At 40.7% G+C, this 26,242-nt stretch overlaps 2 protein-coding genes across 2 annotated transcripts; one reads left to right on the top strand and one right to left on the bottom strand.

Annotated features, from left to right (window-relative positions):
• Window positions 1-487: 487 nt before the first annotated feature.
• Window positions 488-4,557, bottom strand: chtf8 (CTF8, chromosome transmission fidelity factor 8 homolog (S. cerevisiae)). Its single transcript, XM_086028875.1, has 3 exons — window positions 4,319-4,557; window positions 4,034-4,157; window positions 488-1,448 (listed from the first exon to the last, which is right to left on the bottom strand). Exons 1-3 carry the CDS (start codon window positions 4,336-4,338, stop codon window positions 1,185-1,187), a joined length of 408 nt encoding a protein of 135 aa, XP_085885001.1. The 5' UTR covers window positions 4,339-4,557; the 3' UTR covers window positions 488-1,184.
• On the top strand, window positions 4,516-26,197 carry utp4 (UTP4 small subunit processome component). Its single transcript, XM_086028874.1, has 16 exons — window positions 4,516-4,989; window positions 6,016-6,204; window positions 6,317-6,401; window positions 6,534-6,623; window positions 6,723-6,934; window positions 8,870-9,041; window positions 9,297-9,388; window positions 9,543-9,639; window positions 11,699-11,763; window positions 14,111-14,236; window positions 14,398-14,554; window positions 18,690-18,796; window positions 18,881-18,976; window positions 19,057-19,242; window positions 19,323-19,433; window positions 25,931-26,197. The coding sequence occupies exons 1-16, from the start codon at window positions 4,831-4,833 to the stop codon at window positions 26,045-26,047; spliced, it is 2,061 nt and encodes a 686-aa protein (XP_085885000.1). The 5' UTR covers window positions 4,516-4,830; the 3' UTR covers window positions 26,048-26,197.
• The last annotated feature ends 45 nt before the right edge of the window (window positions 26,198-26,242 follow it).

Here is a 26,242-nt window from a genome sequence, read left to right as displayed (position 1 = left end):
AAACCATTCCAGAAGTCATGCGAACTAACCACCACGCCATCAGTAAATCCCTATGAACATCAAATATTTACTGTCTTAGTTTATATTTATTACAGAATATTTGAGTATTAACTCAATAATCTCTGGTCTCATAATATGTTTTTGAGTAATTTCTTGTCTTCTGGTAACACGGTAGGCTCGTGATGGTTAGCACGTCTGCCTCACAGTCTGCTACCTATTTAAAGACTCTAAATTGTCCATAGAATTAAATTGTTTGTCCATATGTGCCCTGGAATGACTGGCAAGCAATACAGAAAAACGTATGAATGGATCAATGTCAATGTCATTGTCTGTCAATCTCCGATTGCTGAAAGTTGCCAAGGAAACAGCAGAGTGAGGTGCAGTACAGTTAAGTCAATATGATTAAACCTAACGTCTGTATTTGGGAAAGATCTTGTTTGGGCAAAGGCAAGTTTCCACGATAGAGAAAAAAAAATAAAGCTTACCCTTCTACTTACTATACTGCTTTAATAAAATACAGTTTATCAAAACAGGAACACTAAATGCCAATACAATGACAGGCATCACACCCAATGACAACAGCATTTGAGACATAATCTTTCCTTGATCACATTAGTGTACTCTTGCCAGCATTCCGCAGTCTCCTCTTCCGCCTGGCCAGACTACTGGCTTCCACTATCAGAAGCAGAGTGTGGAAAATCAATAGGCGAGCACCAAAGACAAAAAAAGCATTTTTTTTGTGGCACTAGGAAACATCGGCAAACACTCACTAAATATTGCCCCCTTCCAACCCATCGAGCCAAACATGATCATTATCAGAAGTTAATGCTGGTCACACTGTTTGCTGACAGTGAGGCTCTGCCTATCTTTTAGCTTTGACATGGTCGTTAAATTGGTTCTTTCGCTCTGGAAGATTAGCCAGTCTGGCGGATCACGTAATATTCTGAAACATTCTGTATTGTGGTAGTTATGTAATTAGCCCCACTGTTTTGTAACGGTGGGACTGAGGTGCAGAACGGCAGAAATAAGCAGATGACTTAAGAGTTACTTGATTGATGAATTGACGATGATGGGTGGCAGGCACGCCAGAGACTTAAGTACTTGTATACAAACATTAAAAAGTCAGTTTTCCATATTATCTGCTTATAGAGTGTCACGACATAATAACGTGCAGTCCGGCCACACTATACTTTCTTGGGTACATTAGTGATGATGGGTTTGGGTCGCGTCTTGAAGATAAGTTTTCTCTTGATGAGTGCAGACACAGAGTAGGAGGTAGATCCATGCAGCTCTGTTTCCATGGCAACCTGGGAGGCATCGTGGTTGCCGGTGCTGCCTATAGCGTCCTGTGATTGGGCAGGGTGCTTAGTAAGGACGGCAAAGGCTTTCTCCAATTTGACCTGCTTCCCGTACAATATGTGATGTCCTACAATTAACACAGGCACCCCCTGTTGGAAAGAGAAAGAATGGACTGATTAAAGATCATCAAGTGACCACAGAGAACAAGCGGCTCTAATTTACCAAAGCGTACAGAAAAGAGCCGTTTGCTTTATAACAAGGTCGATAAATTGAAGGGGGAAAAAGCCAATCTCAGGGAACATCAGGAAGAGTGATTCTCAACTGGTTGGTCAGGACCCAAAAGTGCATTGTGGACCCATTTTGGGTGGGTCACGGACAGCTACTAAAAAAAATTCACGTACAGAATTTTTATTTTGTTTTTTCCGCTTCAGTACAGAGATGTAGTTCCTACGTGGAACATATTAGAGAAGCCACACAAAGTGTAGCTGCCTGGCACTTTAGCCAATAGTTCGTTCACTCTGTAAACAAACACAGTGCAGCTTAGCCTCTGGGTAGCGGACATCATGGCAGTACATCAAACTCATTTGAAGCAGCTTTTAAAAATATACTACACATGTGTTGTCACAGGCTATTTTTAAACAAAACATTTTCTTTGTTCTTAACTTCTGTGAAAATGGGTCGCGACTTGGTAACAATAAGAAGATGCAGGTCCCATCGGGACAACAGTTGAGAACCACTGATCTAGACAAACAACACACGGAGCGCATAACCACTTTTCTACTGTTGCGTCTTTCTATCCTTAAAGCTGAGAGAGCGTCCACGTCATTTTCTTTTTATTATTTAATTATCGGTCTCTTAACCAATAAAATGCAGCAGAATATACGCGTGATGGTGTCGTAAACCCGCGGTGGACGCAAGTCATAATGGCGGTCGCCCGCCGATCGCGGGAGCTCTTGAATGAGTAACGGCAGTAATATAGACGACGCGCTTGTGGACTTTTAACCAGTAGAACCAGTTGAACGTGACATATAGTTATGATATATGTTTGTAGACAATGACAATATCCATGTCTTTGTAACAGAATAGAGGATAGTAATTACCACTCGATTTTTTACATTAAAAATTGTGCTTCTCTTGCACTGACACTATTTTTACATCTTCAATTGAAACAATAAAGGTTAATAAACTCGGGCCTGTGCGCAAGCCGCGTGGCCCCAAATTTTGGGGAATTATGTTTCTATATGCTACAGGTGCTGAGGTATTAATTATTTTGTAGGTGTTGAATTTCTGGGAAAACTTCACATTTTCAAGGGTAATTCCAAATATGACCTTAGGTTTTGGGGAGCTGTTGAGCCAGCCGCTTTAGGCTTTAATGGGTTAATTAAAGATTCCATGCAGCAATTCTTTTCTTTTTTCCCCTGGTGTCCTTTTATCAGGTTTGCGAGATAATATTGTTTGGAAATGACAATTTTTCAAGGTATTGTTTCAAATTGCTTTCTACATCAGACACTCGGATTTGTAATGAATATTTAATATTTAAATAAGCTTTGCAGTATGGGTTACTCTTCTCCTTGATTTGATATGGAAACCAGCTTTCCTCTGATTGGTTAGTTCCTGATATGTGGACGTATTGTGGCCACCATGTCTCTTCATGGTGTCGGCTCCGTTGAAAGTCATTGAGCCGTCGGCGGAATTGTGGCCAGCCATGTTGTCAGCACGTGGTCCTTGAAGGAAGAATTTTCATGCTTTTTTTTTTTCACTCTATGCCTACTTCCATGGTGATGCCATGGGAACTCGCAAACGTCCAGCGACCCTTCTGAGGAGGACTGAGCAGTGCAAAACTACGCTAGGTTTCACGGCTGGTTTTCAGTGTATGTTGTACTCTGTACAAGGTGATGCTGTATGACCTCATAGCCTGACTAGTGTGAATGTATGGCTGTGTTGCTTAAAACCCTAAAATGTATTTGTAGCATGTTGAAAGCTTACATTGACGGAGTCATCCGCCACGAAATGTTCCCGAACACACCACAATTCTAGTTTCGAAGTGCTGAAGAGTTTCTTCCAAAATAAAGTGAAGCAGTTTATTCCACATCCACAACTCCTCAGAGGTAGGCAACGTTTTAGCTTTAGACAAAATGCAGGCGCGCTGTCGCCACTGCCATTTTTCCTAACTTGAGTGGGCGTGTAGCAACCATGAAGTAGGTATGCTACGTACTTGAATAATAAGTGTAGTATCGTTGTCACACTGATGCCGAAATCAAATCCACTCATTTTAGATTCTTTTGCCTTACAGACGGCGACGCTATTTCATGCAAACGACAAACCGCATAGATGTGAAACCATGTCACGGATTCACTTTGACCTAACATATGTTACGCATAAATCGGGGCCGGGGAGATTGAAATTTTGATTGCATGGCTCCATTAATTACACTAACATGTTTGCATTTTGGAATATGTGAGAAAGCCCGAGTATGCAGTGAAAATCCCCGCAAGCACCAGGAGAATAGCCAAAATCCACACACTCCAATTGTAGTGATTTACTGCTTTTCCGCGTACTTATACTTCTATAATGGAAGGTTAGCTCTTTGGCTTGAGATACCAGCAATATTGCATTAGTGTCATTAATAGCACTGTATTTTGATTATTGAGTGTCGTTCAGTGTCAGCAAATAAATAGGTAAACAATCTCGTGTCTCAAGATTTACACTATACCCTATATTGTTCACCGTTTACCTCTTTGGTGTAGAGCAGGTCTCCCATCACATTTCCTGCGAGGCCAGAGTTATGTCTGGATATCATCTCTCCCTGCAGCTCGATCAACAGCCACTCTGGAGGACTGCTGCCATCAACACTTCCTCTACAAAGACAGTCATCAACCGGATTAATACATACTAACAAGTAGTTTTGGCATTACACGTAATTACTGTACAAACAAACGGTACCTCAAACATGGACTAAAAACGCTGTCAATTAAAAACAATTGTCAATGATGAGCTCATCAGTTCGTTCGCCTCTTACCTTATAACTATTTGAACCATTGTGGACAATCGTATTTCTCAATACATTAACAAAGCATAAAACTCTGGACGCATTCAAAATAAACGCAGCTAACCACACATAGTGGAGCTAAAAACAAAGGCCAGACTTTCAATGTTTGGACAGGCAGTTGACACTAGTCACGTTTCCCGCCAGCTGAATGTTCCCAACGAATGACGTATTTCCGGTTAGTAGTGGCTGGTTTCTTGTTCCTTTCCGGGTCAGAGGTCTTCAACGTGGCCGCCTATGTTTTTCCAGCGTGTGTAGTTTGTCTCAGGGTTGTACGAATCTCTATTACAACCTGGTAAAGTTGCCTCCGTCGTTAGTTAGCACTTTGTTAGCATCTTCAAGGTGTTCTTCCGGCCACCTTACACGCGCTATTGTTGGACATGTTAGCAGTTTGACTCGCTAGCACGTAGCAAAATCACGTGTTTGCCAGGCTCTTCTACCCGAGTTGAGGAGCCACCCGAGCGTGGTTCACCCTTTTGGAGAAAATGGGTGAGTTTAAGGTACACCGGGTTCGTTTCTTCGACTACATGCCGAGCTCTATCCGAGCCATGGCGTTCAATAGCCGCACTGAGAGGCTTGCAGTGGCCCGGGCTGACGGAACTGTGGAGGTCTTTAACTTCACTGACAACTACTTCCAAGAGAAGGTAAGGAACTCACTCATCCATTTCACAGCATTCTGATTCTGTCACAATTCACTCTAGTACACTTTTCAAATTGGTCCTTAGGTATGCAATGTCGCACTATTACACATTCATGACGAGAGATTCGTTAAGTCTGCCGCAATTCGTTTTTTTTTTTGTTTTTTTTTTAAACAGCAGGGTTTTTTTTCCCCTTCGGTTCCAAAGATTTAAAAGCACTGCCTAATAAAATGCTACAATGCGCACTATTTCAATTTAATCAGAAATCTGCCATTCATTTAATCACCAATGCATTCAACTACTAAAATGAATGTTCCTGTCCAGGAGTGCAAGTATTGTTTTGCTCAGGAATGCAAGTGAGCAACACAAATTTGGTCTTGATCAAGACTAAAAGACAACTAATCAAGTATAAAATTAATTGATAACTGATCAATCGTTTCGATGCCTTCATAATTAATGCTTGTTGGGGGGGGTGTCTGTTTTCCAAAATAAGACATTTGCAAACATCTGCTTTTATTTTCGAAAACAATAATCTATATTTTTTGCTGATTTTCTGATGGATGTTAATGACAAAACCCGTAAAGTAATGCCTATTAATTTGTATTTAATACATTTTCTGCACTGCTAATTTGAAAAAAAAAGTCCTGTTTTTTAATAAATTGATGGAAATTAATTTTTAGATTTTTAAAAAGTCACATTTATTTATTGATCAATAAAATAATCAACACCTTAATCAATTATTAAAGTCTTCGTTAGTTTCAGAACTAATCATAATTATATTACTTCGATTTGCTTCAATGCATTTTGTGAGTTTTTGCATGGTGCTGTACACGTGCAAATAACAGGAGTACCTTCTTACATTTAAGTCAGTGAGGCAAGCTATTTAGCTGTATAAAGCTCTATATAGGTTTAGCCGTATAAATGAAATGTATTATGGGAAATGGTCTTAAAATTACAGATTTAATTGATGTGGTTTAACTGCTTGTACACACATACAATTGTGTAGTGACCATTTCCACTATTTTGACGCAGGTGATTCCTGGTCGGGATGGCGCGGGCATTGAGGCTCTGTGCTGGGTGGGTCAGCGTCTCTTCAGTGCTGGTTTGCGTGGAGAGATCACAGAGTATGACCTGGAGAACTTGCAACCCAAGTGCACCGTGGATGCCTATGGGGGACCAATCTGGACCATCAGCTGCAACAGCGTGGGAACACTGCTGGCGGTAAGTCAGCACCTTATGGGTCAATTATTTCTTGTGCACCTATTTTTTTCACCGTGATGAATCCGTATGTAAATGTCTTCATTTGGAGTGACGATGCATATTTTTGTATCAGGTTGGATGTGAAGATGGGACGGTGAAGATATTTGAAATATTGGAGGACAGAATTCAGTTTCAGAGGAACTTTGACAGGCAGAAAAGTAAGAGGATTGTACAATTTTTGAGAAACTCTTTAATAGTTTTTGTGTAAACCTGCCAACACATATGCACCATCAAACAATGTGAGGACAACTTATGGCCATCGTGGCATGTCTGTTACTGTGATCTGGTAGGTCGTATCATCAGCCTTTCCTGGCATCCCTCTGGCACGCTGCTGGCTGCTGGCATGATGGACATGATACGAATATTTGATGTTGAGACTGGTAAATTGATACAAACTTGACATTGATTTATACCGAACAAATGAAACACTTGATACAGTGATGAAAACCTACCCTTTTGTGTGGTTCTGCTTATTGCAGGTCACAGCACGCACAGAATGCTTGTTGAAAGAGGTGTAGGAACATCCAAAAGCAAGGAGGTTGTAGTTTGGAGTATCGCCTTCTTATCCAATCATACAATCGTCAGTGGTGATTCTGCCGGAAAGGTCCAGATGTGGGACGGAATTACAGGAACGCTTGTCCACACTCACCTCGTCACCAAGTGGGATGTGCTTGCTCTTTCTGTATCCCAGGTAAGTGGGTCATTAGTTGAAGCAAAACGTTTTCAAATGTAGCGTTCACGCCCGTCATAATTTTCGTTAAAATACATACAATACTTGTGCAAGGTGCATTTCATAGCATTATATTAAGGGACTGAGGAGTAAAGTTACCAAAATCAGAATTTCAAAAAATGAAGGTGCATGTGGGATAATTCACTTATAATGCAGCATTCAGAGCACAAGTGCAGAATACAAAACCAGTTTTTAATAAAGGCCCGCACTTGACTACAATGGGGTTTCTGTCCCTTTTTAAGCTCAATGTAGAGAAAAAAAAGTCCCCATGCCTAACCATTGCTGGGGTTACGTGATAAAGAAATGCACCATAGGCATTTATAGTAGTGATGTCATAAGATGTACCGACTTGGAGCGTGTCTCGAGCAAGATTGGGTTTGCCAAATGAAGCCTCCGTTGGAGTGTTGTTTCCATGAAAATCATGTGACCGATGACTGTCATCTATGTTGGTGATGTCGTTGGTTCATTCAAGGTGTCCTTACCTCATAAGGACTTGAGACCTCTCGTCGCTTTGTGTTTGTTGTGAGATTCAATTTAGTTGGTCACTGTGTGTGCGAAAAGGATATTCTGAGTTAGTGTTGTCACGATTCCACATTTTTTAACTCGATTCGATACTAGCAGATACTAGCAAAAACTACTCGATACTCGATACCGATTTCGCTACCACTGTGGGCAAAAGAAAAACTTTTTATTTAACAATTTTTAGGTCGAATTTTTAAATAGCTAATGCTCATCAAGTCAACAATCAAGATATCTTTGTAACGGTGCAAACAAATGCAATTTTATTGTCTTACATTTTTGTAAACATCACTGCCAGACATTTTTAGACCCTCTTTTACCCCAACGTTTGAAAAATATATGTATAAATAAGTTGGGACGGCGCGGTGAACTACTGGTTAGCACGTCCGCCTCACAGTGCAGAGGTCGTGGGTTTGATTCCAACCCCGGCCTTCCTGGACTTTGCATGTTTTCCCCGTGCCTGCTTGGGTTTTCTCTGGGTACTCTGGTTTCCTCCCACATTCCAAAACATGCACGGTAGGTTAATTGGACAGTCTAAATTGCCCCAAGGTGTTATTGTGAGTGTGAATGTTTGTTTGTCTGTGTGCCTTGCGTTTGGCTGACAACCAGTTCAGGGTGTACCCCGCCTACTGCCCGAAGACAGCTGGCACAGGCTCCAGCACGCCCGCGACCCTTGTGAGGATAAGCGGATTCGATGATGGATGGATGGATGGATAAATAAGTTCCTGGGATTGAATGGCTGGACTGTGAAATTGGAACAAATTGGAACTTTATTTATGGCGCAAGCTTTATTTGCGGATGTACTGCTTTATCAGACCATGTGTAATGCAACTTTAATCTTCTCCGTGTGGGCTTGTCTTTGTCTGATAACGGTGTTTTTATGTTAATTTATTGATTTGATTTGTTGTATTATGGCTATTTTGTTGTTTGTATGTAAAGTGCTTTGTTACAGCCCTTCTACATAGGTGACTTATTTTTGTGGTTATGAGGAAGGTTTTTTTTTTCTTTTGTATGCTTGGGTGGCTCCATCATGACTGCTATCGAACTGCAGCGCATGCCCCATGTCAGTATCCCATTCAACCAACATGACATTATGTACGGGTATTTTAGCATGAAGCACATTTAAACTCAATACATTGCAGAGAAAATGACAGCAAGTAGCTAAAATACAAAATTAATAACTCTTACCAAAAAAATTGCAAAATACCGGGACCGCAAACCTGGAACCGGGGATGGAGAGTGTTGTAACTGTATTACATGATGACGGTTCACCATATTTTCTTGGAACGGTAATGACAATTTTGTAGTAAAGATGCGGAAGTGCTGCACGTTATAAACATTGCTGGAAGAATCACTGTGCTAAATGCTTATTCACAGGATGAAAGCAGTCTCATAGCTGGGACAGCAGAAGGCACTGTGGTCCAGTTCCAGTTTCTTTCTCGCACCGTCAACCAACAAGATAAGGACTGGGTGCGAACCAGAACCTTTAAAAACCATTCACATGACGTGAGGGCACTGGTTCACACTGAGATTTCTGTTGTTTCTGGAGGTCAGTTTTAAATGTTAATTTGTTGTTGGTCTGATTTATATTAGATGATTTTTTTGCAAGAATCTTTTACTAATAGTAGATAGACCAGGTAAACATGTGGGAGGCCCACTGTGTGTTGCAGCCTTCGTTGCTATTTCAGATATTTGCACAATAGGCCATGCTATCCACCTGTGAAGTGAAACTTTTTATAGAGTTATGAACCTGACTTAGAAAGCAGGGTACAGTCCAATGTGTTGTTGGCTTCTCCCCTCTCAGGAATGGATACACAGCTGGTAGTACGACCCCTACTGGACAAAGTGGAGAAGAACACCCAAGAGTCAGCGCTACGTAAAATAGTCTTTCCTCACGTGAGTACTGTTCGTCACTAATCAGGGAACTGAAGGATTGATTCAGTAGTTTCAGTTAGCTACATGAATATGTATCTTTTTTTTTTCTAGACAATCAGTCTAACACTGACTGAACATACAATACAGTGTCTCAATGTGTTTATTTTCCTTGTAGAAGAGTCTCGTGTGTTGTGCTAAGAAGTCGGGGCTGCTGCTTTTCCAGTTCTCTGATCATCTCGAGCTGTGGAGACTAGGGGAAAGCGAAGGCCATGGTGAGAAGACAATAACAGTTGTAATACTTGTGCTCATTTTGGATACTACAATATACAATACAGTGGTAAACAAAAAACAATTTGTAAACATGCTTGGAAATGCGGCCAATTTTTCAGAATGTGCTGGTAAAAATTACATCCGGTCGCACTAGCACGAGTGCATGTTTTCACGTTCCTATCGGAACTTGCGGGGAGGAGAAATACAGCTAAGGCGTTCCAACTCTATCCGTTTGTTAGACTGCATGCAAAAGGTGGAAGCCTGTCTGTGGTCAGTGTCATGTTAAATCGCAGAGGTAATTGCGTCAGAGTGAAGGAAGGTACGTCAGTCTGTCGCTGTTTCTGTCCGTATTTCAGGCCGACCCACGTGAGCCTAGACAATCCCTTGTCGGCGACAGCCAATTGGCATCGAGCAGTTAATTTTCACGTCACATACAGGTGCCGCACAACCTGACACGCAGCCAAATAAAGAAAAAATCATGAAAACAACAGACACACACATGGCATGGTGATTGGTGAAATAAAAACATTATGGGACACCTCATTGAGGTCTGTCGGACGGAAAGGTATACAACACAGTTTTATTTATTTTTTCTGTACTTGCCTGTGTGTCAGGTGTGCTGCACCTGCGTGTGACGTAGTACCGGTAAGTCCGTTATTGATGCCATTTGGCTGTCACCAACGACTCGGACGGACTGAAATACTGACGGCAGCTTGCTGACGGACTCGCTAGACTAATGGTGCCCACCTCTCTTAAATCGTTCCTGGATAAAATAAATAAATAAATATCAAAGTCTTAATGTGTACTTTGCCATGTTAACTAGCATCTAACTTAACTGGCAATATTTGCTTTGTAAATGACAGCTTCCCATTCAGCTCTCTCCCATTCACTGAGGCGCTCATGACCCGCTCCATATTTCGGCATCCGTGACTGCGCACTTGTCATCCAAGTGTTCCATATTGAATTATAAATACTGTTATGTACACACTCAACTTTTGGTGTTCAAACGGGTAGGCTCATAACGGGAAAATAAATTAAACATTGGCATCTCTCGGGTTTGGCGAGACACAAGCTGCATTCAAATACAATCGGTCATTTCAAACTCAATCAGAAAAAAGTCCCTCGGTAGAGTAAATGTTATTAGCTGCAAATATTTAAATAATGTGGGCTTTCTATCAATCTATAAAAGCTGTCATAGAACAAAAAGAATGATGGGGTGAAATCACTTTTCAATTTTTCTTAATTACAATCAGTGATCCGTCTAGTCACTTGGTATGTGTTACAATAGCTAAACAAATCACTCGTCTAACAGCCTTCATTGTAGTGCTTGGGATGTCAAACGTTAAATGTTCACAGAGATTTTATACTCCCCAAAGGCTTGAATAATAAACAATAAATCTTTTGGTGCCCTAAGACTTGTAAAGTCCTGGATATAAATACAAATATCAATAGTATGTAAAAAATGTTAAAATGTATTCATGTTATCAAACGCATTCTAATTAGTATACTTATAGTAGTTCGTTGAACTAATGCAAGTACAATTAATTTGTAAAATTAAACAGTAAAATTAAGTTGTTGAGGTTTCCACTATTATTTCACTGCTTTTTACAGATGTTTTAAGTGTTTGCCGTGGTATCGCTTTTCCATTTTTGTCTTCTTTTAAAGTTACCGATATATAAACTGCCCCGCTTGTCAGCCGCTGCTTGTTGCAAACAAAATTATTACAGTAAAATATTTTGCAAATATATCTTCAGTCACTGTCAATCTCTACATCATATGAAACTACGGTATGCCAGATGAGACGACTATACATCAGCAAATATCGTCATGCTGTACCTCCCCCAAAAAGGGTGAGTTGTAAGCACCAATGCAAAAGTTAGTGTAGAGCCCTGGCACAGCTGACAAATGACATTTACTACAAAACAGTTGCGAGCCACCAATAAAGACTGACAAGCCCAACATTTGCCTTTAAAGTGTGACACCGACCATAAATATTGACTCTAAAACAATACTTTATATTGGGCCTGCGGTGATGTACCGGTAATCACTGTTTGTTATCAGGAAAGGCTGGTGACAGTCTGCCTGTGAAGAGGAAACCAGAGAAGCTGATTCATCTGAAAAGGAAGGTGTGTACTGTTCTGTAAAGTTCATTTTAAAACGGCCAGTGTGTGGTAGGTCAAGATAAGAATGCCTTTATTGATCCCACAGTGGGGACATTTTCAAGAGTTCATTTGAAAATATGGTGTCAAATTCAAGCCTGATACTTTTCTCTGGAGTTGACAGATAAAATGGAATGGAATGTTGATTTCACTCATGTACTGATGTTGCATGAATGTATATTATAGTAGGGATGCACAATATATCGAACAAATATCGCTATCACGATATTGGCCGAGGCAATGTGCATATCGCAAAGACGTGATAATTTTCTTATGAAATTGGTTGCTTTCATCTGAGTGAGACAAGATGCAAATTTAAATGCACATAGCCACCCAATAGTTTAACATTATCGGGGGGGCATTACAATTAGCTAATAACATATTGGGCTTGCTTATTTTGCTGCATGATAAAAATATACTTCTTTCATTAGATAATAAAAATGTAATTTTTTTAAGTACGTTAAATATTGCAATAATACTGATACAGGAAGTCCTCAATTTATGAACGAGTTCCATTCCTACACTGGCGATGTAACCTGAATTTCTGTGGATGTTGGATTTCACCGTTATCGAAATTTGTCAAAATACTTTGGATAAAAAAACAAAACTACATTCAAATAAAAAGCATAAGATGCTGTACTTAGCATTACTGCTGGGAGGTGGCTATTGGAGGAGGAGAGGAGGGCGGAAAAGGCAAAGATACTGCCAGCGTGCAAACAGACATGATCGAGACACTCTGCGCATGGTCAACCGCAAGGAATCCTCGTCTTTCTAGTACAGGAAGTGCTTGTATTCGGAAGTGCATTGTTTGGCACGCAATCCACCGCAAATACGCAAGCAGAGGTAAACAATATCAGAGACTCAGCACAAAAGCACACTTTTGGAGCGAAGAGGAAACCGGCTGCTTCATTCCTGTGGTGAGTGACATGTATATCTCAAGTGTTTTATTGACTGTTGAAAGTAACGAGCATAAATGACGGGACTGGAAATGCTGGGGAGAAAATGGCGGAGGAGGCACGGGCGTCGTAAAGTCGAAACGTCGTAGGTCGCTTACGTTGTAATTTGAGGACTTCCTGTATTGATATAGTCAACATCCATATCGGCTGTTTTTCCGGTATCGTGCTGCCTTAATATATAGGACAATGTAAAAAGTTAGCAGATCAACTAGATTATAAATTGTAAAAGCCATGTAGCACCTAAATGCCCATACAAGCCCACAACTGCCTCGAGTTTAGGACGGTTGCCTCTATTGAGTTACTGTAACTGAATATGGACCCAAAATGAATTCCGCTGTCTGAAAACCATGCTGTAGAATCATGGGGCTTGGTGCTTGCTACATGCCACTTGGCTCACTTGGTTGCAGGTTAGTCTTAGCATGTCTATTCAGCATTTCTTGCAAATCCTTTCCCCAGTTGCCTCTTATTTGAAGACAAGACGTCATCAAGCTGGAATGGCTGAGCGGTCTATAGTGCCGTGTTCAGGTTGGGAGTCTCTGGAGATGTGGATTTGAACCCCATTTCTGATGGAATGTTTTTCCGCCCATTTCAGTCAAAAAAGTCACCATATTTTTTTCAAATGAATTTGGAAGTGAGGGTTCTATCTATTAAATTTTATTTGTTTTATCGAGCATGTAGTATATAAACAGGATCCTGTGGAGGCTATGGAAGAGCACTTGGAACTTGTTCAATGTCCCCTTAAAGTGGAAGTCAACCCAAACATATTTTTTTCAAGAATATGTTCCCTGCAGGCCCACCAGTTGAAACGCGAATTCTGATTAATTTTGCGTTTGTGGAATATAAATTAAGCAGCAAAATGCACTCGTTTTTAGCCATCTCTGGGGGCGGCCATTTTGTCTTCTGTCGACTGAAAATTACATCACAACTGCTCACAACGACCATCACGGCTGACCTATTTTCTGAATCTGAGCTGTGATTTTGAGACAAAATGGCTGCCCCCAGAGATGGCTAAAAACGAGTGGATTAACACTTATTCCACAAACCCAATATTAATCAGAATGCCCTGTTTCTACTAGTGGGCTTGCATAAAACATATTCTTGAAAAAAAATGTTTGCATTGACTTTCCCTTTAAGTTGCCCTTGAGAGGCAAACGGCAACAGCCCGCGATTTATATACCGGTACTTGTACTGCTAATCTGTAAAGGCACCTTCCGAGGGTTTTGGTTTTACAGCCCCAGCTCCGCCTTCTCAATGTGAACGGTTCTCCTCCATAGAGACAGATGTATTGCCACGCCTCTCTGCCAGCAGCCATTACCAACTGGAGTGCCAACCTGTGATGTGTGTGCTGATGTGCGCAGGGTGAAGATCATATCTGGTGCAGTGCTCTGTCTCCATGCGGAGAGTGGCTGGCGTACTCGACTGTTTACACCATTCGTCTTTACAGGCTACAGATCCACAACAACAACAACATTAGTATCACAAAGGTGCGCATCTCGTTGCTGACATGCCAAAAGTGATTTTTGACTTCTAGCGAAAGCACGAAACACTGTTGCGCCTCATGTACTTTGCGTGTTTGCGATGCATGTCATGGCTTGCAATGCCCGGGTGAAGCTCACCTCTTTCCTGTTTTTCTTACTCACCACAGGTGTCTAAACTACCCAAGATCCTTCACTCAGCCCAGCAGCTCTGCTTTTCTTCAGATTCCGCCAAACTCTTTGCATCCTGCAGCCAGTCATCGGTCATCGTGGTTTCGCTCAGCCAGTCAGAGTGCAAATATGTTCACACCCTCAAACCTCATCCAGGTGAGTCTGAAACGTTTTTTGTTTTTTTTGTGTGTACTAATCCCTCCTTTATCGCGGGGGTTACATTCCAGACCACCCCCGCAATTGATGACATTCTCAAAGTTGCGATCGAGTAGTTATTAAATTTGTGTTTATCATAAAGCTTCATGTATATGCCGTTTCACTAACAATCACGAGAGGTGCAGGTCTTACTTTTGTCCACTGTCACCATCCACACATTGGACACATTCATTCATTGTCGATATACCGTATTTTTCTGACAATAAACCGCCACTTTTTTCCGAGGTTTTGATCCATGCGTCTTATAGTCCGGTGCGGCTAATCTGTGGATTTTTCTTACACTACGAGGGACGCTCTAACAATTACAGTACATTACAATTGCCATTAACAGGATGTGACTTGAGGTGGAGGAGTTCAACAGGCGTGGGCGCTATAATTTAGATTATTGCATTTGGTGGTATGTAGTAGAACAATAAAAGGTGGCCATTAGCTGACAAACTGGAGTAGCAGCGGGCAGTGAAATGATGATAAGTACTGTTTATTTTCTCTTGGTTTTGTTCCGTCTTAATTAGCAAAGTTGCTGCCGTTTAAAAGGCACTGTTAGGAAATAATCTGTTCAGGTACATACATGTACATTCACAGTTCAAAATCGTTCTGTAAATGGAGTAAATATCAAAATTTTCAACATAGATTTTTTAGCATTTGGGCAGTATAAACTAATTGAATATTTAACGTTTGCCATCCCAAACACTAATAATGGGAAAACTTGCAGAATGGAGGATGGACACCTTGTTATTTGATTATGAATTGCAACTCCAAGTGACTAGATGGACCATTGATTGTAATTACCGTATTTTCCGGACTATACGTCGCTCCGGAGCACAATTCGCACCAGCCATAAAATGCATAATACAGAAGAAAAAAACACATATAAGTCGCACTGGAGTGTAAGTCATCCCCTCTCGGAATCCAAGTTTTCTCTGTCACGTAACGCAAATAAATGTGTCCATATAAATCAAATGAATAAAATTGTGCGCTTAGTACACATCATTTCCACCGAGCTACGATGGTAACATTTAGCTAACATCCACACATTACACGCGTTACAAGAAAGTTACGGTAAGTAGTGTTGTTTCCGATACCGATACCGCGTTAAAACGCTCGTATCGGATCGGCCGGTACTAACAAATAAAACGCTGATGCCGGTTATCGATACTGGTATCATTATTTGAACGCAGCGCGCATATTTGAGGGCCGCGTGCGGAAGGAAAATACGAGGAGAAGCCTTATCGATTATTAGCGTTATTGATCATCGGTCTACTTATGTCTAGTTTGGTGAAAAAGGTCGCTATGAGGACATACATCGCCACATTGGAGGCAGTTGCTTGGGGGGACTTTGATGCTATCAAGAGCCTGCAATTACTTTGGGGGCATGTCGGCTGGATCATTGTCTCGTCGCAAAGTATGTTGCTTTTGTTTGACACAGTACATCGATCACTAGTTTAATAGTGGAAAACGTCTTTCATGAAATGGTTTGTGTCCAGATAAACTCGTCTTTATGACCCGTCAAAGCTTTTCAAGCTCGCCCCAGCTTGCTAACTGCTAACAAAGAGACGAGTTTGTTTACATCACATTGCTCAGCAAAATGTTCTATAATGTTCCATCAACGTATATGAAATTTGTATACCTATATAATTAACAGATTAATGTTAAACAGCAATGCGAAGTAAATCTTGAATGAAAAGTAAAAAGAAAACAATAACTGATATAATGTCATCAGATCAATATCCTTGTATGTTTTGATGGTGTTAAGTGGTCACATTGAAGATTTGACAACCATTGTGCGCGTCTGCTTTCAAACATCGTTTTTGCCACCGGTTAATTTGAATCACTGCCGGTATCACAAAATAAAATCTCTAGTTGACCGATTAGAGCAACCATGAACAGCACAGGTGTTAACCATTTTTAGAAACACATCACAGACGTCTGTTATCCCACTCACTCGACTGCCTGCCCCTCTGGCAGCATACAAATGTGACGTCACGCATTGATGTCTCACTCTCACAAGCACAAAGAGCTACAAAAATAGGCTATTTATTTATTCATGTATTTTTTTGTGTATATGTTATTACAGATACTTCGCAAGTGATGATTTAAATATGAATAATTTTACATCCAAGTGAGTGCAATTCTTTAGAATTACAAAAAATTGCGCTTATTTTGGATTTTTTTTCAAACGGTGAGGTATCGGCCGATACTGCACAGCCAGGTAGCGGAATCGGTATCGGGGCCAAAAAGTGGTATCGGAACAACACTAATGGTAATATAACTTTAAACTCACCAAAACGGTCGTAGATCGATTAAATAAGTCTTTTATTTATCGCCGACCATATAGAATGTTTCCAAGTCTCCACAAGTATTTTTGTATTCAGTCTTAATTATCTGTTCTCTCCTCCGCTCTCGTGCGTGCGTGCGTGTGTGATGATGCAAGACCATGCACTGCCAGGCACGGCGCCTTTTAAAGGAACAGTACACTATTGCCACTATTGCCATTGCATAGATGGATTGATAGGCAGTCAAATTGTCTTTTTATCATACTATTTTAATCACTTATTTAACACAATATTAGATTTTAACCGTTTAAATTATTCATGCATTTTAATATCTTTTAGGATTTATCTTTATGTTCTTTATGTGGGTGAAAATCACATGTGAAATGATATACATGTAATAATGGGTTAATCATTTCATACATAAGTCACTCCAGAGTATGAATTGCACCCCCGGCCAAACTATGGGGGAAAAAACGCGACTTATAGTCCAGAAAATACGGTAATAGGTTTCAGTGAAGATGATTAAAGTGACTCGTAATTTCAAACACAGGAGGGATGAAGATAAATACTGTTCTCTTTGTTCTGTTCAAAATCGTTCTGTAAATGCAGTAAATATAATCTTTTTAACATAGATAGGTGCGTCTTATGTAAAGTTGAGGCTTATATATGTTTTTTCATTATTTTTATTTTTTTAAATAGAGTGGGTGCGGCTTATAGAAAGGTGCCGCTTATCGTCCAGAAAATACAGTAGTAACTAACTATGAATCTGTGTGTGCCTTAAAGTAGAAGTCAACTCAAACATATTTGTTTTCAAGAATATGTTCTATGCAGGCCCATTAGTTGAAACACGGCATTCTGATTAATATTTTGTTTGTAGAATATGAGTTAAGCAACAAAATCCACCTGTTTTTAGCCATCTCAGGGGACGGCCATTTTGTCACTTCTGTTGACTGAAAATGACATCACAGATGCTTAGGGCTCATAACAACCAATCATGGCTCAGCTTAAAAAAACCCGTGAGCTGTGATTGATCGTTACCTGAGCTAAAAAGAGAGACGACTAAAAACGGGTGGATTACTCTTACTCCATAAACGCAATATTTATCAGAATGCCTTGTTTCAACTAGTGAGCCTGCATGGAACATATTCTTGAAAAAAATATGTTTGTGTTGACTTCTTTAAAAGGCAGGCCTAGTCTGCTGAGTGATGTTGATGTGAGCGTATGAGGACTGGCTACTTCCTAGCTTTAGCCATTTTGGTGTTCAGTGATGGTGTCAGTTGAGGCTACAGACAGGTGTGCAAAAAATGTGTTTCTTCTGATTGTATTTTGTTAGTTTGTTTGTAATAAAATGATATACTCCTTAGTATATCTAAACCACCTGCTATGGATTACAGTTTATTTTAACTAGCAGTAGGAGGAGGGTATATTCTATTAGCTAACGGTGTTTACTTTACCGTTGAAACATGCAATTTAGTTACTTGTACCCCCGCCCCCAAAAAATCAGTGATTCACAGAAGCCGTAAAAAATAATATAGCAAGAGACGGTTGTATTGTGAAAAGCACACTGCACAAACTGATCAACAGTGCGACATGAATGAACTTTCACAGATACGCGCGTTGAACATTAGTTGTGGACTTTTTTATGTTGGACTAGTTTTTCATAAATGTGTCATAACGAAGCTCCCAAAAATATACATATTTTTAAAGTTTCCAATTGCTTTAAGTCTCTTCATTTGATATGAGCACATCCTAAGAATTGTGATTAACAGGTCATAATGAGCATGTATGTTTTCGTGGTTCAGGTTCCAGACAGCCGGTCCACCTGTTGCATGCGAGTGACGATGGCAAATGGCTCGTTACAGCCAACACAGGCTGTGAGATCCACGTTTACAACCTTCAGAAGCTCAAGGTGGGTTGAGATTTTTTTTTTTGTGTGTGTGTGTGTCTACTCTGTACGACATTTGAACTTGTTCCTATTTGCGTGTGCACGTAGCTTCACTGCACAGTGCCAGTGTACAGCTCCTGTCCTACCGCCTTGGCCATCCACCCAGCCACCAGAAACCTCATCACAGTGCACGCTGACCAGCAGGTGAACACCTCGGTCACCTGCGTTCATGTCTGTCTTCCAAAACCCAACATTAATCTTGCACTCACATCTATGCTGTGCAGATATTTGAGTTCTCTCTAGTGCAAAAGGAATACACCGATTGGAGTCGCAAGTTGCAGAAACAAGGACTGCACCCTCTGTGGTTGCAGAGGGACACGCCCATCACCCACGTCACCTTCAACCCCAAGAACTCGGCTCATATTCTTCTGCATGACATGTTTATGTTCTGCATCATCGACAAGAGCCTGGTGTGTGAAGAGACCGAAAGCTCCTCGCATTGTGATGAGTGAAATGAAAGTTAACGGGCATTTTTGTCCTCCTTACGTAGCCCCTCCCTGAAGCAAAGTCTCAGCTCTCCAATCAGATGACACTAAGGAGTCTTCCAGAGTCTGAGAGGATAAGACACAGCCACTCATTCAAGATTTGCAAAACCTTTCAGGTACCCTCATGATGCTTACATTTCTTAAGATGAAATCTAGGTATGCATGTACAGTATGCATGTATGTATATGTCTATATATGTACCAAGGCTCAAAATCAAGTTTATTATTTTCTTTGCGGAGCAGCTTTGTAAATCATTGACTTCATTTGAAGGGGCAACGCACAATTTGTTGACATATCTCGGCAGTTGTTGTGCCAATGTGGTTAGCCCTGCGGGAGCGCGCACTCATTGGGTGAAAGCAATGTGACATTACTTGCTTGGTTGCATTGAAAGACACTAGGGCTGAAATGGGTCCTCGAGTAATTCGAGTACCGAAAAACATGTTCCAAAAAATGTTTATGGCTTTTTTTTCTGCCTCGAGTACCAACTTATTTACATGTAAACTGTCAGGAAGAAGGCCAACTTCAAAATAAACCTTACGTCAGTGGACATCATTGCCTATGTCCGGTTTTATTTTGAAGTTGGTACCGGCAGCTTGTTGCGGCGAAACGGCTGACTCAACTCACCTTCCGGCCTCTGTTTGCCGTCACAAACTGTTGCTACCGACTTCAGCGACATAGCAGCATCCTGAAATAACGCCGAAAAAAACGACTTAATTACACTGACTATTGTATGGTGCCTGTTGCCAGCGTTTAGCTGATAGCAGTGCTCAAGAAAATGGACTGAAATGACTCTGCACACATTGATGCTGACAGCCTGACACAGTTGCCGTCCCTACTAATGACATTTTAGTAAACCAGGCTTACTCAATTGCGTTGTTTTAGCTGCAGAATCACTACTGTGCTTCTGATCACGTCGTCTCAAAGACCAAAATTAATTGGGAGATTCATCTAAATTCTCACACTGTTTCTAGAGAGGAAAGTAGTGTACTGCGATGTATGGTTTGAATTTAAATATAAAATGTTAACACATTAAAGCCTGAAGCCCCTCGCGAGACATCTCTCTAAAACCTACGGTCGTCTTTGGAGTCACCCTTGAAAATCTGACATTTTCGCCACTTACGAAATAATAAATATCTCAGCCCATGTAGGAGATAGAAACATAATTCCCCCCAAAATTGAGAGCTTAGACTTAGAGCTATGTGGCTTTCACACAGGCACGAATTTATTCATCTTTACTGTTTCAATCGAAGATGCAAGTGAGGCACTATTTTAATTTTTAAAAATCGAGTGGTAATTACCATGCTGTATTCTCTTACAAAGACGTTGAAATCGCCATTGTCTACGAACACATATCTTAACCGTACATCATGTTTGGATGGTTTCATGGCTTTAAAGTCCGCGAGTGTGTCGTCTGCCGTGACTTATAGCAGAGCTCCTGCGAAAATTCCGGATATGCTCCAACAACTCACGACACCGTCACATGTATATTCTGATGCATTTCATTGGCTAAGAGACCGAGAATTGGATTTAAAAAAAAGAAAATGACGTAGACGCTCTCCCGGCTTTAAAGGGAGAAACACGCAACAGCACTCCCGGCTTTAGTGGTAGAATCGTGATTATGCGCTCCCGTCTTTAATGGGTTAATTATCTAAAAATGAAAGTTGGTCGTTTATTATTAAGTAAAAATGCGTTTTGTTTTTTTCTGTATCTTAAACACTTTGGAACAATTGAACATGAGACATTTATTCTTCTTTTTTTTATTTTATTTTATTATTATTATTTTTTTTACAAACTACTGATATCCAGTACTGGACAAAAGTGAAAGTATTAGGGCTCCAAAGGATTTGTTGTTTCTTATTTTTAGCATTTGGGCACTATAAACTAATTAAATATTTAACGTTTGCCATCCCAAACACTAATAATGGGAAAACTTGCAGAATGGAGGATGGACACCTTGTTATTTGATTATGAATTGCAACTCCAAGTGACTAGATGGACCATTGAGTGTAATTACCGTATTTTCTGGACTATAAGTCGCTCCGGAGTACAAGTCGCACCAGCCATAAAATGCATAATAAAGTAGAAAAAAACGTTGAAAAAAGTGGCATTTTTTAAGGAAATGTATTTGATAAAATCCAACACCAAGAACAGATATGTCATTTAAAATTTAAATAACGAACAACTTAAAATAAAAATAGAGGCAACAACAGGCTGAACGGTATGCTTACGTTACATTGCACAACGCCCCCCTCCACCACCCGGAAGCCAGGTTGCCTCCGTCGAGTAACGCTGATAAATGTGTCCATATAAATCAAAATAATAAAAATGTGCGCTTAGTACACATTTCCACTGAGCTACGATGGTAACATTTAGCTTACACATGTAGAATTGCAAGAAAGTTAGGACTGTATGTGAATTTGGGGGGATTCACCGGAGCGCCTCATCCAAACAGTCACTCGAATCAAAGAGCATGACCGGACACAGTGATCGGGAACAACGTGGCTTCAGTAGCACTCCAATCCATTCCACAGAGTTCAACACCTCGCTCAATCCCGGCGCATACGCGACCACGAAGACGGTGCGCGGAAGATGAAATCTGCCACTAACGGCTAACAGACTCCAAACGTCTCTCGTTAGGACCCCTTACCTGTTCAACAATATGCCCGACATAAATCAACGCAAAGAAACTACCCATTGGCTGCCCGAAAACATGTCTGGTGTAAAACACACATGTTAAACAATAAACCAATGCCTGTATAAACGAAGCACTAATGAGGAATTTACAACAGGTATTTCAGAAAGACTGGGTTGAAAAAAAAAATATATTATGTATTTTGTCTCGGAGTGGCTGATATGGGCCCAAAAAAAATCTCTATCTCTTTTAAAAACTCAATGATAATTTGACGATATTCTACAAAAAAGATTTTAAATGCTTCACAGAAAGTTTATGGATAATCACCGTTTGTGAAAAACAGCTCTTATTTATATTTTAAATTGCTTAATATGGTTTCTGCAAAACATAACAATATTCTACAGCAATATTTAACAATGAAGAACTAAAAATTATCTCTAGACTTACCATATTCTCCGGAGTACAAGTCGCACCAGCCATAAAATGCTCTTCACGGTGACCATTTTGGCACATCTAACAATGTTATTCCCACCGACATCAGTCTTTTCAACCCCAAACCATTTACAGACTACGGATGTGAATTTGCGCTTTGCTATTATTCCCCGCTTGACACTTCTCCATATTTGAAACATAGGTCGGCTGCAGTGCGGACGTAGTCACGTGACTGGGTCCTGCCCACTGATTCACAGAATGAGGATTTCCGCATTTCCTCATACTTTGCAGCCATCGACTGACTCGTTATGCATTTCGAGGCAGTATTTATTCTCGATAATGTAAAATTATAAAATCGTGAAAGCAAGATCGACCATATTGATGACGATATATATCGCCCACCCCTAATTTTGCCCTCTAAAATTCACCATGCGGCATTGGTGTTGTAGCGCAAAAAAAGTGGAAATTACGATGCAGACCCCGTAGTGTTGAGCAACTCAAGGTGTACAGTATGTCAAGCGAGAATAGGAAAGAATTCCACCTGCAAAGCTTCAACAATTGGGTTCCTCAGTTCCCAAACACTTATTGAATGTTGCTAAAAAGAAAGGTGACGTCACACGATGGAAAACATGCCCCATGTCCCAGCTTTTTTGGTATGTGATGCAGGCCCCCAAAATGCAAAGCTAATCAGTTTGAACATGAACTCTTGTGTCTTTGTAGTGTATTCAATTGAATATATTTTTAAAAAGGGTTTGCAAATTATTGTTTTGTATTTTTATTTACATTTACATCCCAACATCACTGGAATTGGGCTGAGCACATTTCGCCACAAAGTGCTTTCCAAGACATGGTTCAGGTGCATAAAATTCAAAAGTAATAGTTGGATGAATAATTAAAACTAACTACAAGATTAACAACATTCTTCATCGATTAACAAAAACAAAATATTGAATGGCCTCGTTAAAAAAAAAACAAAAAAAAAAAACGAAGTGTAAGTTATGTTTAAATGTTTCCACTGACTCAGCCAACACAAAAGAGTAATTGACAGTTTGGGAGCGACTGTTTGGAATGCACAGCGGCCACGGGTTTTACACACGTGTGTAAGATATCAAAGAGGCTGAGGCTGAGGCTGTTGGACTTCAAACCGTGTGAAAACAATTAGTTCAGTGACATAGGGAGGGCCGGGTCAAACAGGGCACAATGGGTGGTTGTGAGTATTTTAAGTAACCTACAGTGGATACGGAAAGTATTCAGACCCCTTGAAATGTTTCACTTTGTGTCATTGGAGCAATTTGCCAAAATCAAAAAAGATATATTTTATTTCTCATTCATGTACACGCAGCACCGCATTTGACAGAAAAAAAAGTGAAATGTTGAAATTTTAGCATATTTATTAAAAAAAAGAAACACTGTAATATCATATGGTCATAAGAATTCAGACCCTGTGCTCAGCATTGAGTAGAAGCACCTTTTTGAGCTAGTACAGCCATGAGTCTTCTTGGGAATGATGCAACACGTTTTTCAGATTTGGGGATCCTCGGCTATTCTTCCTTGCAGATCCTCTCCAGTTCTGTCCGGTTGGATGGTGAACATTGGACAGGCATTTTCAGGTCCCTCCACAGATGCTCAATCGGGTTTAGGTCAGGGCTCTGGCTGGGCCACTCAAGAACGGTCACAGAGTTGTTCTGAATCCACGCGTGCTTTGCGTCATTTTTGTGTTGAAAGGTGAACCTTCGGCCCGGTCTGAGGTCCTGAGCACTCTGGAAGAGGTTTTCCTCCAGGATCTCTCTCTACTTTTGCTTCAAATGCATCCAGTCGTCCTGTCTCTGCATCTGGAAAAACACCCCCACCACCATGTTTGACTGTAGGGATTGTATTGGGCTGGTGATGCGCAGTGCCTGGTTTTCTCCACACATACTGCTTGGATTTAACACCCAAAAGTTCAATCTTGGTCTCATTAGACCAGAGAATCTTATTTCTCACAGTCTGGGAGTCCTTCACTCGATGCGGACGAGGCTTCCGCCGGGCCACTCTGTCATAAAGCCCCGACCGGTGGAGGGCTGCAGTGATAGTTGACTTGGTGGAACTTTCTCCCATCCCCCCACTGCATCTCTGGAGCTCAGCCACAGTGATCTTTTGGTTCTTCTTTACCTCTCTCACCAAGGCTCCTCTCCCATAATTGCTCAGTTTGGCAGGATGGCCAGGTCGTGGAAGGGTTGTGATCTTCACAAAGTTCTTCCTTTTGAGGATTATGGGGGCCACTGTGGTCTTTGGAACCTTCAGTGCTGCATAATTTTTTTTTTCTAACCATGGCCAGATCTGTGCCTTGCCACTATTCTATCTCTGATCAGTTCCTTCGACTTCATGATTCTCATTTGCTCTGACATGCTCTGTGAGCTGTAAGGTCTTATATAGACCTTTCCTAATCAAGTCCAATCAGTTTAATTAAACACAGCCGGACTGCAATAAAGGAGCAGAACCATCTTAAGAAGGATCAGAAGAAATGGCCAGCATGTGAGTTAAATATGAAGGTCGCTGCAAATCTTTCAATTTTTCTATGAACAAACATTTAGCAAACATTTACCGTATTTTCCGGACTATAAGTCGTGGTTTTTTTTCTCCATAATTTGACCGGGGGGGCAATTTATACTCTGGAGCGACTTATATGTGTCTATCCATCTACACAAAATAGTGTACTGTTTCTTTAAATGCGCCGTGCTTGGCTGTGGTATTGCTTCATCAGCCAGCCACACACACACACGCACGGAGCAGAGGAGACGAGCAAAGCGATAATTACGACTAAATGCAAAAATACTTTTGGAGACTTGGAAGCATTCTACATGGTCGTCGAAAAAATAAAAGACTTATTTAATCAATCGTTTTGGTGAGTTTAAATTTATCTTACCGTAACTTTCTTGTAATCCTACATGTGTGGATGTTAGCTAAATGTTACCATCGTAGCTTGGTGGAAATGATGTGTACTAAGCGCACAATTTTATTATTTTGATTTATATGGACACATTTATCAGCGTTACTTGGCAGAGGCAACTTGGCTTCCAGGTGGCGGAGGGGGGCGTTGTGTAATGTAACGTAAGCATACCGTTCAGCCTGTTGTTGTCTCTATTTTTATTTTAAATTGTTCGTCATTTCAATTTTAAATGACATGTCCTTGGTGTTGTATTTTATCAAATACATTTCCTCCCAAAATGCGACGTATACTCCAGTGCGACTTATGTTTTTTTTTCATCTTTATTGTGCATTTTATGGCTGGTGCGACTTGTACTCCGGAGCGACGTATAGTCCGGAAAATACGGTATACCATTTCTGGGTTTTTTTTTTTTGTCAAGATGGGGGTGCTGAGTGTACATCAATGAGAAATAAAATGAGCTTTTTGGATTTTGGCAAATGGCTACAATGACACAAAAAGTGAAAAAAAAATTCAAGTGGTCTGAATACTTTGTCCTCCTCACGTAGCCCACTCTGAATAATCTTGGTATAGTTTTGTGAATCAAAGATAGCAATAGTGACTTTCACACTTTGCTCCCACAGCCCCTCTTGAGTTTGACTCTGCTGGATGACCAGTCCCTGGTCGTGGTGGAGCGCCCCCTGCTGGATATCCAGTCTCAGCTGCCTGCACCTGTTCGACAGAAGAAGTTTGCCACATAACAGAAGCACACAGCACCAGCTTTTGTCTGGCTTGTCAGTACTGATCTCATTTCTCTCAGACCTGTATGTAGCTGGACCACATCCAAAAATAGCAGAGTGTTGCCACTTTGTCAAAACATTTTGATAAATAAACACAAATATTTACCAGCATTCTATTTGATCAAACTTTTTCTGTTCTCTGTGCTAACAAGAGGG

This window comes from Filicampus tigris, chromosome 4 (genome assembly GCF_054856515.1).
Source record: "Filicampus tigris isolate MCC_2025a chromosome 4, RoL_Ftig_1.0, whole genome shotgun sequence".
In the NCBI taxonomy this organism is placed as follows: domain Eukaryota; kingdom Metazoa; phylum Chordata; class Actinopteri; order Syngnathiformes; family Syngnathidae; genus Filicampus; species Filicampus tigris.
The sequence above is the reverse complement of the archived record's forward strand: the minus strand, read 5'-3'. Positions and strand labels throughout refer to the sequence as shown.

Bases quoted from the DNA above. Each gene is read 5' to 3' on its own strand.
- utp4 (XM_086028874.1), top strand. From the start codon at position 4,831: ATGGGTGAGTTTAAGGTACACCGGGTTCGTTTCTTCGACTACATGCCG. The intron at 18,797-18,880 runs GTGGGTTGAGAT...GTGTGCACGTAG, and splicing joins ACAACCTTCAGAAGCTCAAG to CTTCACTGCACAGTGCCAGT. The intron at 19,243-19,322 runs GTGTGTGAAGAG...CTCCTTACGTAG, and splicing joins GCATCATCGACAAGAGCCTG to CCCCTCCCTGAAGCAAAGTC.
- chtf8 (XM_086028875.1), bottom strand. From the start codon at position 4,338: ATGGTTCAAATAGTTATAAG. The intron at 4,158-4,318 runs GTAAGAGGCGAA...CTGTCTTTGTAG, and splicing joins ATGGTTCAAATAGTTATAAG to AGGAAGTGTTGATGGCAGCA. The intron at 1,449-4,033 runs GTAAACGGTGAA...TCTTTCCAACAG, and splicing joins ACCTGCTCTACACCAAAGAG to GGGGTGCCTGTGTTAATTGT.